General features: G+C 38.6%; 3 protein-coding genes across 5 annotated transcripts; 2 read left to right on the plus strand and 1 right to left on the minus strand.

Annotated features, from left to right (window-relative positions):
• On the plus strand, nt 2,338–5,387 carry LOC18597740 (uncharacterized protein At5g02240). The gene is made up of 7 exons (XM_007026931.2): nt 2,338–2,789; nt 3,632–3,903; nt 3,999–4,035; nt 4,135–4,232; nt 4,394–4,455; nt 4,801–4,924; nt 5,024–5,387. The coding sequence occupies exons 1-7, from the start codon at nt 2,501–2,503 to the stop codon at nt 5,141–5,143; spliced, it is 1,002 nt and encodes a 333-aa protein (XP_007026993.2). The 5' UTR covers nt 2,338–2,500; the 3' UTR covers nt 5,144–5,387.
• Nucleotides 5,467–7,873, plus strand: LOC18597741 (UPF0161 protein At3g09310). The gene is made up of 5 exons (XM_007026933.2): nt 5,467–5,920; nt 6,049–6,108; nt 6,210–6,350; nt 6,434–6,518; nt 7,474–7,873. The coding sequence occupies exons 1-4, from the start codon at nt 5,728–5,730 to the stop codon at nt 6,490–6,492; spliced, it is 453 nt and encodes a 150-aa protein (XP_007026995.2). The 5' UTR covers nt 5,467–5,727; the 3' UTR covers nt 6,493–6,518; nt 7,474–7,873.
• LOC18597743 (scarecrow-like protein 9) lies at nt 7,946–12,707 on the minus strand. Of its 3 annotated transcripts, none has more exons than XM_007026936.2 (2): nt 9,401–12,707; nt 7,946–7,993 (listed from the first exon to the last, which is right to left on the minus strand). In XM_007026936.2, the coding sequence occupies exon 1, from the start codon at nt 11,736–11,738 to the stop codon at nt 9,471–9,473; it is 2,268 nt and encodes a 755-aa protein (XP_007026998.2). In that variant the 5' UTR covers nt 11,739–12,707; the 3' UTR covers nt 7,946–7,993; nt 9,401–9,470. The 3 variants fall into 3 exon arrangements, with proteins under 3 accessions (XP_007026998.2, XP_017976817.1, XP_017976816.1); XM_018121328.1 differs by lacking the exon at nt 7,946–7,993 and adding an exon at nt 8,931–9,246; XM_018121327.1 differs by lacking the exon at nt 7,946–7,993 and adding an exon at nt 8,931–9,287.

Raw genomic sequence — 13,083 nt, forward strand, 5'->3', positions numbered from 1 at the left:
TTTAGTACTGTTATTCTTCGAGCTATCAACTTTGACCCTTAAGCCCTTAGTTTTAGCAATTAAGGCATTTTTTACAGAGTCCTCATGCTTAAGAGCCTCTCTCTACTCAAAAGCTAATAAAGTAGAGATCAACTCTTTCATAAAAATTTTAATCAGATCCTTTAAGTCTTCAAGTGAAGTTACTTTGACTCAAAACTTATCTAACATACTCATTAGAATTTTGTGGACCATTCTTTGATCAATGACCTTTTGTCCTAGCATCCTGAGCTGATTCACTAGCTGCAACAACTTGTCTGTATACTCCTGAATGTTCTCCTCTTCCTTCATCTTCATCACCTCGAATTGCTTAGACAGATTCATGATTTGCATAACCTTGGTTCTGTCATTTCCCCAATATTCTTATTTTGTACTATCCCACACTTGTTTAAGATCCTCCAAATGCATGATCTTTTCAAAAATTGACTTTGACACAGTTAACTGCAAGCTAATCAAAGCCTTGTATCTCTTTGCAACTACCTCTGAGTGCTGCTTAATCTGAGCAAGGGTTGGATTGGCATGCCTTTGAACAGATATCTCACTAGACTCCACCACATCCTACAAGTCAAATGCCTTGAAATATGACCTCATTTTCACTACCCAGAAGGGGTAATTAACACCAATGAACACAAGGGGTGTAGCTGCATTGAATCCAACTGTAGCCATATTGAATCGAAGATGCTTTGATCACAAAACAATCATGTTACAGGTCCCTTGAGATAATATGCTCTAATACCAGGAAAGAAAACTAAAGACTTAATGATTTTCTAGGAAAAACAGAGGTTGAAAAACAAAGAGAAATTTCTTTGATCCAGGAAAAAAATTCGAATACAACAACGGTTACAAATGATACTTATACTCATCACAAAGAACCATTCCCACAGATGTAGCCTAGAGAATGAAAAACTAACAAAATCGGATCACAAAGCACAGAAAACGAGATAAAGTTTTCTGTGCTTTAACAGTTATAACGAGGAACATATAGATGGTCGTTGGCCTATACAAGAAACACTTAAAACGACGCTCATCACAAACGTTTAGAAGAAATTTAAAAAAATTGTTGAATAAACGACGGTCCACTAAGTCATTTAAACAACTTTACAAGCTAAAACATAAAGTGACACAAATAGCTACAGTATTACAAACTCTAAACATTTGAAAACAACCATACGACACCGTTCAACACTTACTTGAATCCTTCTTCAACCTTCTAGCCTTTGGTTTTCTTCCCGCTTCCATTTGAGACTCGATGTCCAAATTTGAAGGTCACTCTTTTAACGTCCCAATTCCAAATCTTTTGTTTTTTTCCATACTTTTGTTATCCAAGAAAACAGGTAAGCAACCTGTTATACAAGAGCATAACAAGCTGTTAATGAGCTCATCTGGTGCTCTCCGCATACCCTTATATGTAGTCTACCATTCCTTTCCGTCCAAATTTTGTGTAGACACAAGCACTCCAAGATAGTCTTCCCCTTTAATCTGTGCTTAACACAAGCAAATTCATTATTCCAGTCTCCAATGTCTCTAGTCAAGCAACAAAGCTGCATGACCGTCTCCCAAAGGGGCCAAGAGAAAAATAAGTGGGCTCTTTGTCTCCTCAGTATTACCACAAAATGAACACAGGCAGCATTAGTCAAACACCAGGACTTGATCCTTCCTTTGGTTGGAAGCCTGTCAAGGACAGCCATCCAAGCAATGAGGACATGCTTTTATTAGGATTTGAACCAGGCTAAGATTTCATTGACAGATTTCACTCAAGCTACCCAATCTTTGGCAAAGCAAGAGGTAGACAGACAAGGCAGCAGGGTGTCACTCAGCATGCCACGATGTCATAGTTGGAACAGAAAAGTCTAAGTTATCTGAAGTTCCGGGACACACAAGTTTTCTCTCAATTCAATCATAACTATGTAACAGTCAACACGATATTAAAACTTATCACGTTAACCTGCAGTGATAATTTCTGAACCATTTGCCTCGCCTTCTGTGCCTCTATTGAATCAAACAAAAACATTGAAAGCGTGGAAGAAAGGCACATGGTACTGGAGTAGAACTCTTGATTCAGGATTTTGGCAGATCCTCAGCCCAACTTGCCTTATTTATGGGCTTCAACTGCTTCACCAAACACGATCAATTCTCACCATGGGCTAACCTACCAGGTTTATGTGGCATGACCCGCGGTAGGCGGCGCGTGGGAAAAGGAGAGTGGGCTTTAGAAACGCAAGCGTAAAGTGATCATGGGATAAGGCTAACCTGGAAACGGAAACAGGATAAGAAAAATCAAAATAATATAAACAAACAAACCCTTACAAGTTCAACAACCACTTTAACGGCTAAGACAACAACAGCAGTTGCCCAATTAAAATCCAGGAAAAAGCAAAAATTTATTCCTCGTCCTGGTTGTCGGATTTCCGCTTGCCTTACCGGCGGTCGGATGAAACTCAGTCCAACCAACTCTTCTTGATCAATGGCTAAGCTTACGCGTGTCCCATTGGTCTTCTCCTGCACGGTTCCAGCTCCTTCATCAAAGTCTCTAGGTCACTGTCATAAATGTAATTGCGTGGCATCATCAACACCTTTAACAAGAAAAGTTCCAGATGGTTCTACTCTCTCTTGGCCTAGTTTTAACTCCTTTTCAATTTCATCTTCGTCTGTCTCGACAAGAAACAAAAAGGGTTTTAGGAGAAAAACAGTGGTATTAGCTTCCATGGCAGATTTGAGCACTGTGCTTGTCACTGGAGCTGGTGGCAGAACAGGTTTTCTTTTGTTTTATATTCTGTCTTTTCTTCACTTTCTCTGGTTGATTTGCTTGTTAAAAAGATTTCTTTTTGTTGACTTTGAGTTTTGTCCCACTAGAAAGAGGATGACTTTTCTTTGAACTCAAAATGATAAAATGACGTTGTCTATTTATGGACTTCTATGAAATGTTAATGGGAGTTTTGTTAATGGCTGAATTGGGTTTTTGGCTACTTGGGGTTTTGGGATTTAGGGGAATTTTATTGGTATGCCAAGACAATTGGTTGTTAAGAGTGTGATAACTTTGGAGTTTATCACGGATATATGAGATTTTGTTTTTTTTTTTTAAGCTTTAGTTTGGAGTCCTATGGGGTCTGGCACACACAGAGAAATTTGTTACTCTTAAGAACTTAATTGTAGGCAAATGGTGAAAGGGGCTCAGAACATGGTGATTTCACAGAATGTAGCTGTTGATAATTGATAATTTAAGGCTTTGCAAAGGAGAAATGCTTCATTTAGGCTGTATTTAGAATGGTTATTAGTGTCAATTTCAGTAGGGTGTTGTACTCTGTGTAAAATTACCATAGCATTACCCTTGGCAATACTGCATAGGCTTATGGAATGTCAAAGAAAATGTTATCAATTGGAGGCTTAGATGAGTCCCATAATTTTTTTGCTCGTCACTTTATTCAAACTACAAAATTCAAGTGCTTAGAATCTTCTGGTTGCCATGGTGGTTTGCCTTTTGTATAGAAGTGAAAAAGATAAGTTAAATATACTCTTCATGCTCTTTAATTGAAGATGGGTTATAGAAAATGGTAATGTCCCCCTATTGATTTGAATTTATTGGCGGACTTGGCAGGTCAGATACTTTATAAGAAATTGAAAGAGAGGTCAGACCAGTTTGTTGCAAGAGGATTGGTTAGAACTCCAGAAAGCAAGGAGAAAATTGGTGGAGCAGATGACGTTTTTGTTGGGGATATAAGGGATCCCAGCACTCTAGTTCCTGCTATCCAAGGAGTTGATGCTCTCATAATTCTTACTAGTGCTGTCCCAAGAATGAAACCTGGATTTGATCCAACCAAAGGAGGAAGGCCTGAGTTCTATTTTGACGATGGAGCATACCCTGAGCAAGTAACCTTATCCATCTTCTAATACTAGGACTGTTACTCTTGTTTTCTCTTATTCTTCACAGTACTGATGTAGGGGCTATATATCTTGTTTCTTAGGTTGACTGGATTGGTCAGAAAAATCAAATAGATGTCGGTGAGTTCTTCATCTTTTTGGTTCCTAAATTTTTCAGTCTAAATGCCTAATTTTCAATTAACCAAATCAAATAATCATAATGCACATTGAAATGGGCAGCTAAGGAGGCTGGAGTGAAGCGAATTGTGTTGGTTGGGTCCATGGGTGGAACAAACCTTAATCATCCCCTGAACAGTTTGGGCAATGGGAACATTTTGGTTAGCATTCTTTTCAATACTAATAGACTTCACCTACTTTTGCTGGTGGCCTTTTTCTCTCATGTTTGAGAGAATAAGCTTTTGTTCAATTTTGTTTTATCTGAATAGAGTTTTTTATCGATAGTATTCAATTATTTGATTTCTTCTTTTTTCTTTCACAGGTCTGGAAGAGAAAGGCTGAGCAGTATTTGGCTGACTCTGGTGTTCCATACACAATTATCAGGTATATGAACCCTGTTCGGTTTTTAGCTTTGGCGTTCGTTGCTTTTACCTTTTCAATGTAATCTTAATTAATTGCTAGACGTATACGTCCAGAGTTTTATCTAGATATCGAATCTTTTTTTTTTTTCAGTTTGCTATGATCATATATATCATGCATGTTTTAGGCTTTCGGCAGCTTGGAAGTTAATTTCTGTCTGCCATCTCCTCTCCCTAAATACTGGTTAAATCTACATCATCCCTATTCGACTAGGGAGATGCCATTGTCCCCAAGGGCAATGCAATGTTATTGTTTGTCTAATTCCTTTCTAACTGTACAACTGACATTGACCCTTTCTGGCCAAGTTAGGGCTGGAGGGCTGCAGGATAGAGATGGTGGCATCAGAGAACTTCTTGTTGGGAAGGACGATGAGCTTCTTCAGACTGAAACAAGAACAATTGCCAGGCCTGATGTAGCAGAAGTCTGCATACAGGTATCACCTTTTCACATATATGTATTCCCAATCTAAACCATTTCCATTCTCACCATTGGATTGCCATTTTCATGCATCTTATTCATTCTTTTCAAACAGGCACTGAAGTTCGAGGAGACTAAATTCAAGGCATTTGATTTAGCCTCAAAGCCTGAGGGCGTAGGCATTCCAACAAAGGATTTCAAGGCTCTCTTTTCCCAGATCACTACTCCTTTCTAATTCTCGGGGCCATGAATTTTTTGTTTATTATTATGCTCCTAAGAAGTTTTAATTTGAATAGTTGTGAGCATCTGAAACTTTAAAGGCCATGCATGGTCAGCAGAAACAACAAAAAACAATCAAACTATCAGCTGTGTCTACTCTCAGGCATCCTTGCAAAACCTGAGCTGAACTATTAAGATGCTGTTGCAATGATATTATTGTCTGAACATCGATTAGCATTTCTATGTTTCTGTTTGTCTCACATTGCCATGGATCTCAATATTTGAACTGAATAGTGTATGCTTCCCCTCATGTTAAATAGCTTTACTTTTGTTCTAATTATTATTTTTAGTCCCCAAAAAACCTTTTTTAATCAGTTTTTTATTTAAAATGAGTGATTTTTAAGTTCAAATTCTTAAAGAAATTAGACAAATAACTTAAAAGCATAATTATGAAAAGATTTTTGTCGTTGATATTCCAGGGAAAGAACCTGATGGATAACCGTTTACCGCCATATGCAAACGAGACGATGTCGTTTTAGCTGGTAGAATTCTACTCCATAAGACAATAATCTCGCTCCAGAAGAACGCACTGAAACTGCCATGGCGGTTATTAACTCCCTTAACAACCATAAACCCTTCCTTACTTTATCAACTCAACCCAAGAACCCTAATTTCATTTCCATCAATTTTGATCCTCGAATTCCAAATCAAATTTCCGGATTTCGTTTTCCCGCCCACCGTAACCTTACCGCTAATGGCTCGCTTCAAAACTCTGACCAAAACACTCCCCAAGGTCCCTCTCTCTCTCTCTCTNACCGTCCTCTCTCTCTCTCTCTCTCTCTCTCTCTCTCAAAATTCAATCAACCAATCAAAAGTTTCAATTTCTTAGTTTATTTAATTGGGTTTTATTTGTTTAATCAGGTGATGAAGTTGAGAGTTTAGGAGTTAAAGCTGCGTTGTCCGTGCTGAAATTCTACAAAAGTAAGTCTCTTTCTTTTTCTTTTGCGAAAGCTCATGGGGAAAGAATATAAAAATCTGAATTGTTCTTACTGATTTTTAGTTAAGCAATGAATAAAAAACAGGGGAAATCTCGCCTCTGATACCAAAGAGTTGCCGTTTTGTTCCCACGTGTAGTGAGTACTCAATGGAAGCTTACAAGAAATATGGGGTTGTAAAGGGCACAGTCTTGACAGCTTGGCGTCTTTGCCGTTGCAATCCTCTTGGTAATTCAACTTTTCTTTTCTTATTTTTTAATAGATTTATTGTATTAATAATTGTTTCTAATTGCAAATTCCTTGTATATTAGGTGGGTCTGGTTTTGATCCTCCAAGGTGGTTTGATGAGGAAAGGCCGACAGAAGAATGAGGGATGTTGTTTTGGTTTTACTAAAGGTATTGAAGGGTTTAAACTTGAAAGCATGGTAGTTCTCAGATTATCTGAACTCTAAAATGGGAATTGATTTTTATGTTCTTTATTGATCCTTTTAAGTGTTACATTTTCGTGCCGCGAGAAAGAAAATAGTTAATCTCTTTAAGACTATCATCATATTCTAGGTTTTGATGCTTATTCCATTTACATGGTTTCGAAAAGTAGTACCCTTTTTCCACGCTTACTGTTGTTTGGTCTTATTTTCTTCCAACAAAAGCCCAACAACTTAAAAATGATGTTTCAAAAAGAACAGAACCCGTTGATCTTACTCAAAAGTAGCATCAAAATCTTAAAGTTTGTATGGCTTTCATAAGGAAAAAAGTTGAGGAGGGGAGAGATAAGATGTTGAATTGTGTTTGGCAAATCTTGAAATGTGAATTTTGCAGAAGAAGTTATGTAACTGTAATGCTTAAAATGAAGGTTGAACATAGTGAATCTAAGAAAGTGTTATTCAGTTTGAGCATAGCTATACTGGGTTTATTGTACTGTCGCCTTCTGTCTGTTCATTTCTCTACCATCGACTTGCCTGGTTTATTAACCTTTTCAAAATAACTTGACATGAATGATAAGTTTTCATCCTTCAGTAATACCCTGACCTGTATTATTTTAGGATGACATGATATCTGGTAGTGAATCCCCATGGAAGCATAAACTTGCGAAACTCAGATTTTTCAACTGGCCATTGGAATGGTGGAATATTAATTTATGTTAAGATCTGTGTACTTGGTCCATCATAGGCATATGTCTGTTGAACATTGAATCAGAATGGTAAAACTAGTCACGTTTTGAAGGCATCAAGCGAAACACTATATATTTGTGATAAAAAGTGGCTATCAAAAGTCAATTGCTGTAACTATTGTTTGTATCATTCTCGGAAGGAACTTATCTACCTATCTGATTTCCTTCTTTTCATGACAGGTAATATCGGTGGAGGTTGTTTCATTAGAATGGAAAGGACACGTCGGTTTGTTGAATGAACATAGTTGTTTCCTGTGCTCCCATGGCCATATATTCTTTGCTAATATGTGATCTAGTGTCTGAATTTAGTTGTCCTGTTTAGTACAAAACAATTGTACCTCCTCTTGCTGAGTAAAATTTCTTGAACAATATTCAGGCAGTTGATTTTCTTTCTGTCTAAATTTCTCTTGCTTTGACATTTGGAAGCATGTAATTGCTGCACATGGGAGTGGACCTCTTGGTAGAGTTTGCCCTGACAAAGGGTTAACAGTCTTTTATTTGAAAGTTGTTCTGCAAGATCTTGTTTGTATAAATTTGGTACAATAGAATCAAGAGCAAATGCTGTTCTATTTGACATGTACTTTTTTTCTGGTTCATCTTCAGTCCTAGCAGCATAAAATTACTCAAGATTTCTTTATGTTTTCAAATCTTCTGCTGGATCTACAATCTATTACTCATGACCTTTGGTCTCCACCTGAACCTGAGGGAGAAAAAAAAAGGATGGGTAGAGAGATTAGATCTTCATAGAGCTATGGAATTAGATAACCTTCATATCCGTATTCTGAATATTCTTGGATGTATAAAAGAAAAATGACATGTTGGTTTAATTTTGCAGCTTCCAATCATATTTGGATTATTTTTCCTTCACTTGGAAGAAAATTACACATGGAATATCAGAGTAACTGATCTGGACAAATAAATTTGGTCCCCACAGAATATGGTCCTCAACTAAGGTTCCATGTGATTGGTTTTTAACGGTTGGACGAATCAAATTTGCTTCAATTGTGGGAGTCTACCTCAATCCAAACAATGTTTGTCCTTCACTTCAGTTTGGACCACCATTACCAGCTCTGAAACTTTGCAGAAGGAGCCAGATTCTACAGTGATAATCACTGTCTTCCAAAGGCTTTGATAATTGAACCACCCAAAAAAAGTATGTATATTTTTTCTGAAATGGTTTGGGCACTTGGGTTGTTTTCATTAAAGAGAATCCCTCATAAGCTGCTTGCCAATTTCTTAAGGTAACTTTTTCATGTACTAGGTTTAGGTTTAAGTTTCATAATGCAAGTGAAAGTTTAGAATGGCTTAACAAAACCTGAAGGCAGAGGCAGATTATTCCCTCAATGTATAGCTATTTGAAATATTTAATTTCAGATGCCCTTCTTGGTTATATTTTGAGCACCAACCTTCAATCCTTTTAGGTAATGGAAGGTCCCACCAGGTTGATGTTGGAAAGACGGAGGCTCTAAAAGAAGAAGATTCCCAACAGATGCTGATTGAAAGCTATAATGATGGAATTCTAACACATTGTTTTATATGGTTTTGGCCTGGTGTCAACCAATTTGTGTTGAGAGGAAAAAAAAGGCTAGATAGATGTTTGGAATGCATTTGAATGCCATGCCTTTTTTTTTAGCAGAAACCCAAATGTTATCAGTGCTTTTTGATACAATTTGCTCAGAATTTTGGACAAATACAAAGACATAAAAAGATGGAAAGAAGCTGCAAAAACCTTTGAAAAAATGCAGGCTTTTGCAAATTTCACAGTAGCTTGCATCATAGAATGTCTACTTCTACAAGTTTAACTGTAAACATGTTCATATGTATTTTACAGTTCTTTCCCTCGTCGTCAAGTTGCCTACGGAACCACAAGAGGTCAGCTAAGATACAACAAATCAGCGCTGTGTACACTTTCCAGTTCTTCAAGTTGTTGATGTTCTAATTACTGTCAGTCTTCTAGAAGTAAACCAGATAACCATCAGCTTCTCTTAGCATGACTTGTAATCATTCAAACATTGCAATCAGTTACCATATGTATCTGTTATCTTATCTGCAGATCTGCTAGTAATACAGTAATTAACAACATAGGAAAAAATGAAAACAGCATTACCTTAGTTTTCCTAATTTTTCCTGTCAGAGCACCCAAAGAGAAGAAAGGCAGACTTTGAAATTTAAGCTCCTTAAGCAGGCTTCCAAGCAGAGAGGGCGTAAATTATTCTTCCCTTCCATCCTTGCAACAGCCAGCGGCTATCTTCATCAATTACAAAATCCTTGTGGTAGAATGACCTCACTCTTTCAGTTGCCCCCTTGACTATCTCCCTTCCAAATGGCAGCTGCACAAACCCAGCCCTCAGATTACGGGCATGCCACTGCTTGAACGTCTCAGGCCGCTCCACTCTCTCCCAGCCCTCACAAGCTATAACATTCAAGGCCTCCCTGCCAAGAATCTCTTTCTCAATCAGCATCCTCTCCCAATCCTCACGGGGCACAATAGTTTCAAGCATATCAAACATTGAAGAGAAATGAAACAAAGCCTCTCGGAACCGTGTGACAAAGAATGGGGCATTATAGGCCCCATTCATAATCCCATGGATGAAAATATTTGGATTAATCTTCCGTATCAGATTGAGAACAATATTTCTTGGACTGTCTACTGCCACAGTTTCATCAAGCAAGTTCTTAGCACGATACAGACAGTTAACAACAACAAACTCATCCTCGTGAATGTCAAGTTCCTCAACTCGAATGTTATCCCATTTCTTTGCTATGGCATTGTACTGAAATGGCACCTTGAACTCTTTGGCATAAGCTGCTAAACGCCGTCCTGTTTCCTCAACTCGCTCAGCTGGCCTAAAACCAGGTTGTGGAAAATCTATTCCAGTAATCCGAAGCTTTGGAGGCCCTTCAGATCTCAAAGAAAGCCGCTCAATGAGGGTGGGCCATTGAAAACCATAAAGAATACCAAAATCTATGACGTGAAGCTTCATCGACTTTCTTGATGCAACATTGATTGTCTTGTTACAGATGAAATGAGAAACCTTTCTAAAAGGGCATGCAGCAACATGTAGAAGGTAAGCTTTCAAGATATCAGAAGCAGAAGTTCTCTTACTGACAAGGCCTTTATAGATTTGGCTACCTGTACCAGCCAAGCGTGCCTCGAGACCATCAGCAAAGCAATGAGCTAATCTCTGATTTCCATCTCCAAATCGAGACGTATGTTGTCTGATTTGCTTTAGCAATTCATTTGCACTCCTACGATCATCAGCTGCAACTGCTTGCGCACAATGAATCAGGAGCGTTCTCAAATCCACCACCTCTTTTTTCCCATTTTGCTTCTTACCACGGCCTTTTCCACCATTAGGTCCCTTTGACTGTCCATTCTGCCGCACATTTTTACTGGTTCCATTGCGCAAGGACTCACGAAGATTTGTAAAATGAGTTGGAGCTTTCCCCGAACTACAGAGCAGCACCATATCAAACATCTCTGATCGCACAATGGATTCTGAATAAACTGCTGCCTGCTTGCTGCACCTCTCTTCTTCAGTTTCTACATCGTCTCTGCGAGAAATCTTCTTTCCCTTTGAACCAGTAGGTGAGTACTCTCCTTCATCTTTTTTCTCTTCCTTTACAACCAAACCACTAGTCCACCCTTTGGACTCCTGTGATTCCACTCCACAGACCTCCAAGTTACCAAAAAGCTCCTCGCTTCCTGGAATAAATTTACTGGCCTCCTCAACCCCCTTTCTGAATTGCCAAATGGAATGGATTTCACCATTCCAATCAGGGACCTGAAGAGTACTATTTGGAGACTCTATCAGCCCATCTATGCTAGCCATCGAAGAGCTATACGATGATTGAGACATGCCAGAAACAGGAAGACTTTGTGCCTGAGTGGTACTATAATCACCCAAATTTTGCATCCGCCCAGTGTCAACAACGTAGCTGCTACCATCACTGCAACTACTGAAATAACTACTATAATTTCCAACGAAACTATCATCAGGGTTCTCCCCGCTTTCATAAACAAAAGTAGAGTTCTGTTCAGCGGAAGGTGAAGGTGGGTACTTCTTGCCAAGGACATCATAAAATGATTTCTCAGCAGCTTGAAGATCCAAAGACTCTTGAAGCATACATGACTTGTCCTCCATATCTTCTTCCAAGAGAATATGGTTTATGTATCTCAAAACTGAATCGGAAAAATCACAGTCTTCGGACGGATCTTCCTCATGGCTCAAACTTGAAATAGGTGCCATATTACTTGGTGTTGGATCAGGTGGGTGGTAATCAAATTCCCTAAAGTTGTGATCTATGTAGGTGTTCTGGAATCTGGGACCGGCAACAGAGTTCTGATTCGGAAAAACTGATGCAGGTTGACTCGGAAATACAGACACGGTTTGATTCCTCAGTTGGAAACCAGAAAACCCTCTAAACCTAGGATCCATAACCATCTATATTCTAGCAGATAACCCCAACAAGAATCCCAAACTTGAAAAACACAATTGCAAACTGCACTGAAGTTATTTTCAGAAACAGAGAATTGTCTTTTCTATAGGTTAACCTCCTTGTTTCCAATTATTCAAACTCTTTATATCCCAAAAAGCTATTGAAGCACACAAAGCAACTCCAAAATATAATCAAAGCTTAGAACTTTCAAAGGACCATTAACAAATTCCACATTTTGCAGAAGTAATCAGAGAAGAACAAACCAAAGAGATTTAGCAAAATTCACCTATAAGCCTAAGTTCTAACCACCCCAGGCTTCGAGAAAACCCAATGAATAAGAAAAGGAGAGAAGAATATTGAACTTAGTGACAGCAACAGTTAACCAATACTAAAGGGTCAACAAGGAGAAGCAAGGAAATCAAAGCCCTTTCACAAAAACCAATCAACTTTTTCCTGTTAAACAAAAGCAAAAACGTACCTTTGGAAGAGAGAAGAGAAACAAAAAGCAGACAAAAACAGAGAGAGAGAGAGAGAGAAAGAAGGGAAAAATGGAGGCAGCGCAGTGTATTTCATTTCCAGTTGGTAGTTAATGCTGTCTTTTACTCCCAAGGAGAAAATTAGTATATTTTTCTCCTAGGAGAGTGAAGCAATAACAGCCATTGAATTTTTTAAGCACTCCAAAAGAACAAAAGAAAAAAAAAATAACCGGCTACAGGCCATCTTGTCTCCCCCTTCCCAGGCCCCTGCTAACTTAGGACAGAGTGGACTCTAGCTCTTAAACCAATGAATAATCTCCACGTGTCAGTAAGAGAGCTATGTTTTGGCTCACCGGGGGCGTTTCCCTGAGTTGGGTTGTTGCCCTTTTGGCCTGATCTCATTGCGGTTGAATGAATCACTCTCGCTGTCAGGCTTTTTCTGGGAAGGTGAAGTTACGGGGATGACCTTGGCCATGCACGTGGATGGCAGCATCCGAAACCCAGAAAGAGACGTTGAAGTGAAATTTCAGTTGGAACATAGAGGGAGAGTGAGAGAGAGACAGTCATGGTTTTTTGTTGGTAGTGGTACCTTTGTTGTCTGGACATGAACGTGCGTGTCCATCGTAGGTTGACTTCCTTTTCTTTCCTGGGTCCGACGCGTCTTTCATGAATAACCTTTAACAAAACCCAAACCAAAACCAGTAGTGAAATTTTCACTACAAGAGATCCCTTTGCTCCGAAAACTCACCTCTAAATGAGAATAATAATCATTTATTATGGAATAATAATAATCCATTCCATCATTGCTTCTTTTCCTTGCTGTACAAATTTGGGCTTTACCTTTTTCAACTGTCCACTGTGTAATGATGATGAT

Source organism: Theobroma cacao, chromosome 5 (assembly GCF_000208745.1).
Source record: "Theobroma cacao cultivar B97-61/B2 chromosome 5, Criollo_cocoa_genome_V2, whole genome shotgun sequence".
Classification (NCBI taxonomy): domain Eukaryota; kingdom Viridiplantae; phylum Streptophyta; class Magnoliopsida; order Malvales; family Malvaceae; genus Theobroma; species Theobroma cacao.

Excerpts from the sequence above, each read along its gene's own strand:
- LOC18597740 (XM_007026931.2), top strand. The coding sequence starts at position 2,501 with ATGGCTAAGCTTACGCGTGTCCCATTGGTCTTCTCCTGCACGGTTCCA. Across the intron at positions 2,790-3,631 it reads TGGAGCTGGTGGCAGAACAG|GTCAGATACTTTATAAGAAA; the intron begins GTTTTCTTTTGT and ends CGGACTTGGCAG. Across the intron at positions 4,036-4,134 it reads GAAAAATCAAATAGATGTCG|CTAAGGAGGCTGGAGTGAAG; the intron begins GTGAGTTCTTCA and ends TGAAATGGGCAG.
- LOC18597741 (XM_007026933.2), top strand. The coding sequence starts at position 5,728 with ATGGCGGTTATTAACTCCCTTAACAACCATAAACCCTTCCTTACTTTA. Across the intron at positions 6,109-6,209 it reads CGTGCTGAAATTCTACAAAA|GGGAAATCTCGCCTCTGATA; the intron begins GTAAGTCTCTTT and ends AATAAAAAACAG. Across the intron at positions 6,351-6,433 it reads TTGCCGTTGCAATCCTCTTG|GTGGGTCTGGTTTTGATCCT; the intron begins GTAATTCAACTT and ends CTTGTATATTAG.
- LOC18597743 (XM_007026936.2), bottom strand. The coding sequence starts at position 11,738 with ATGGTTATGGATCCTAGGTTTAGAGGGTTTTCTGGTTTCCAACTGAGG.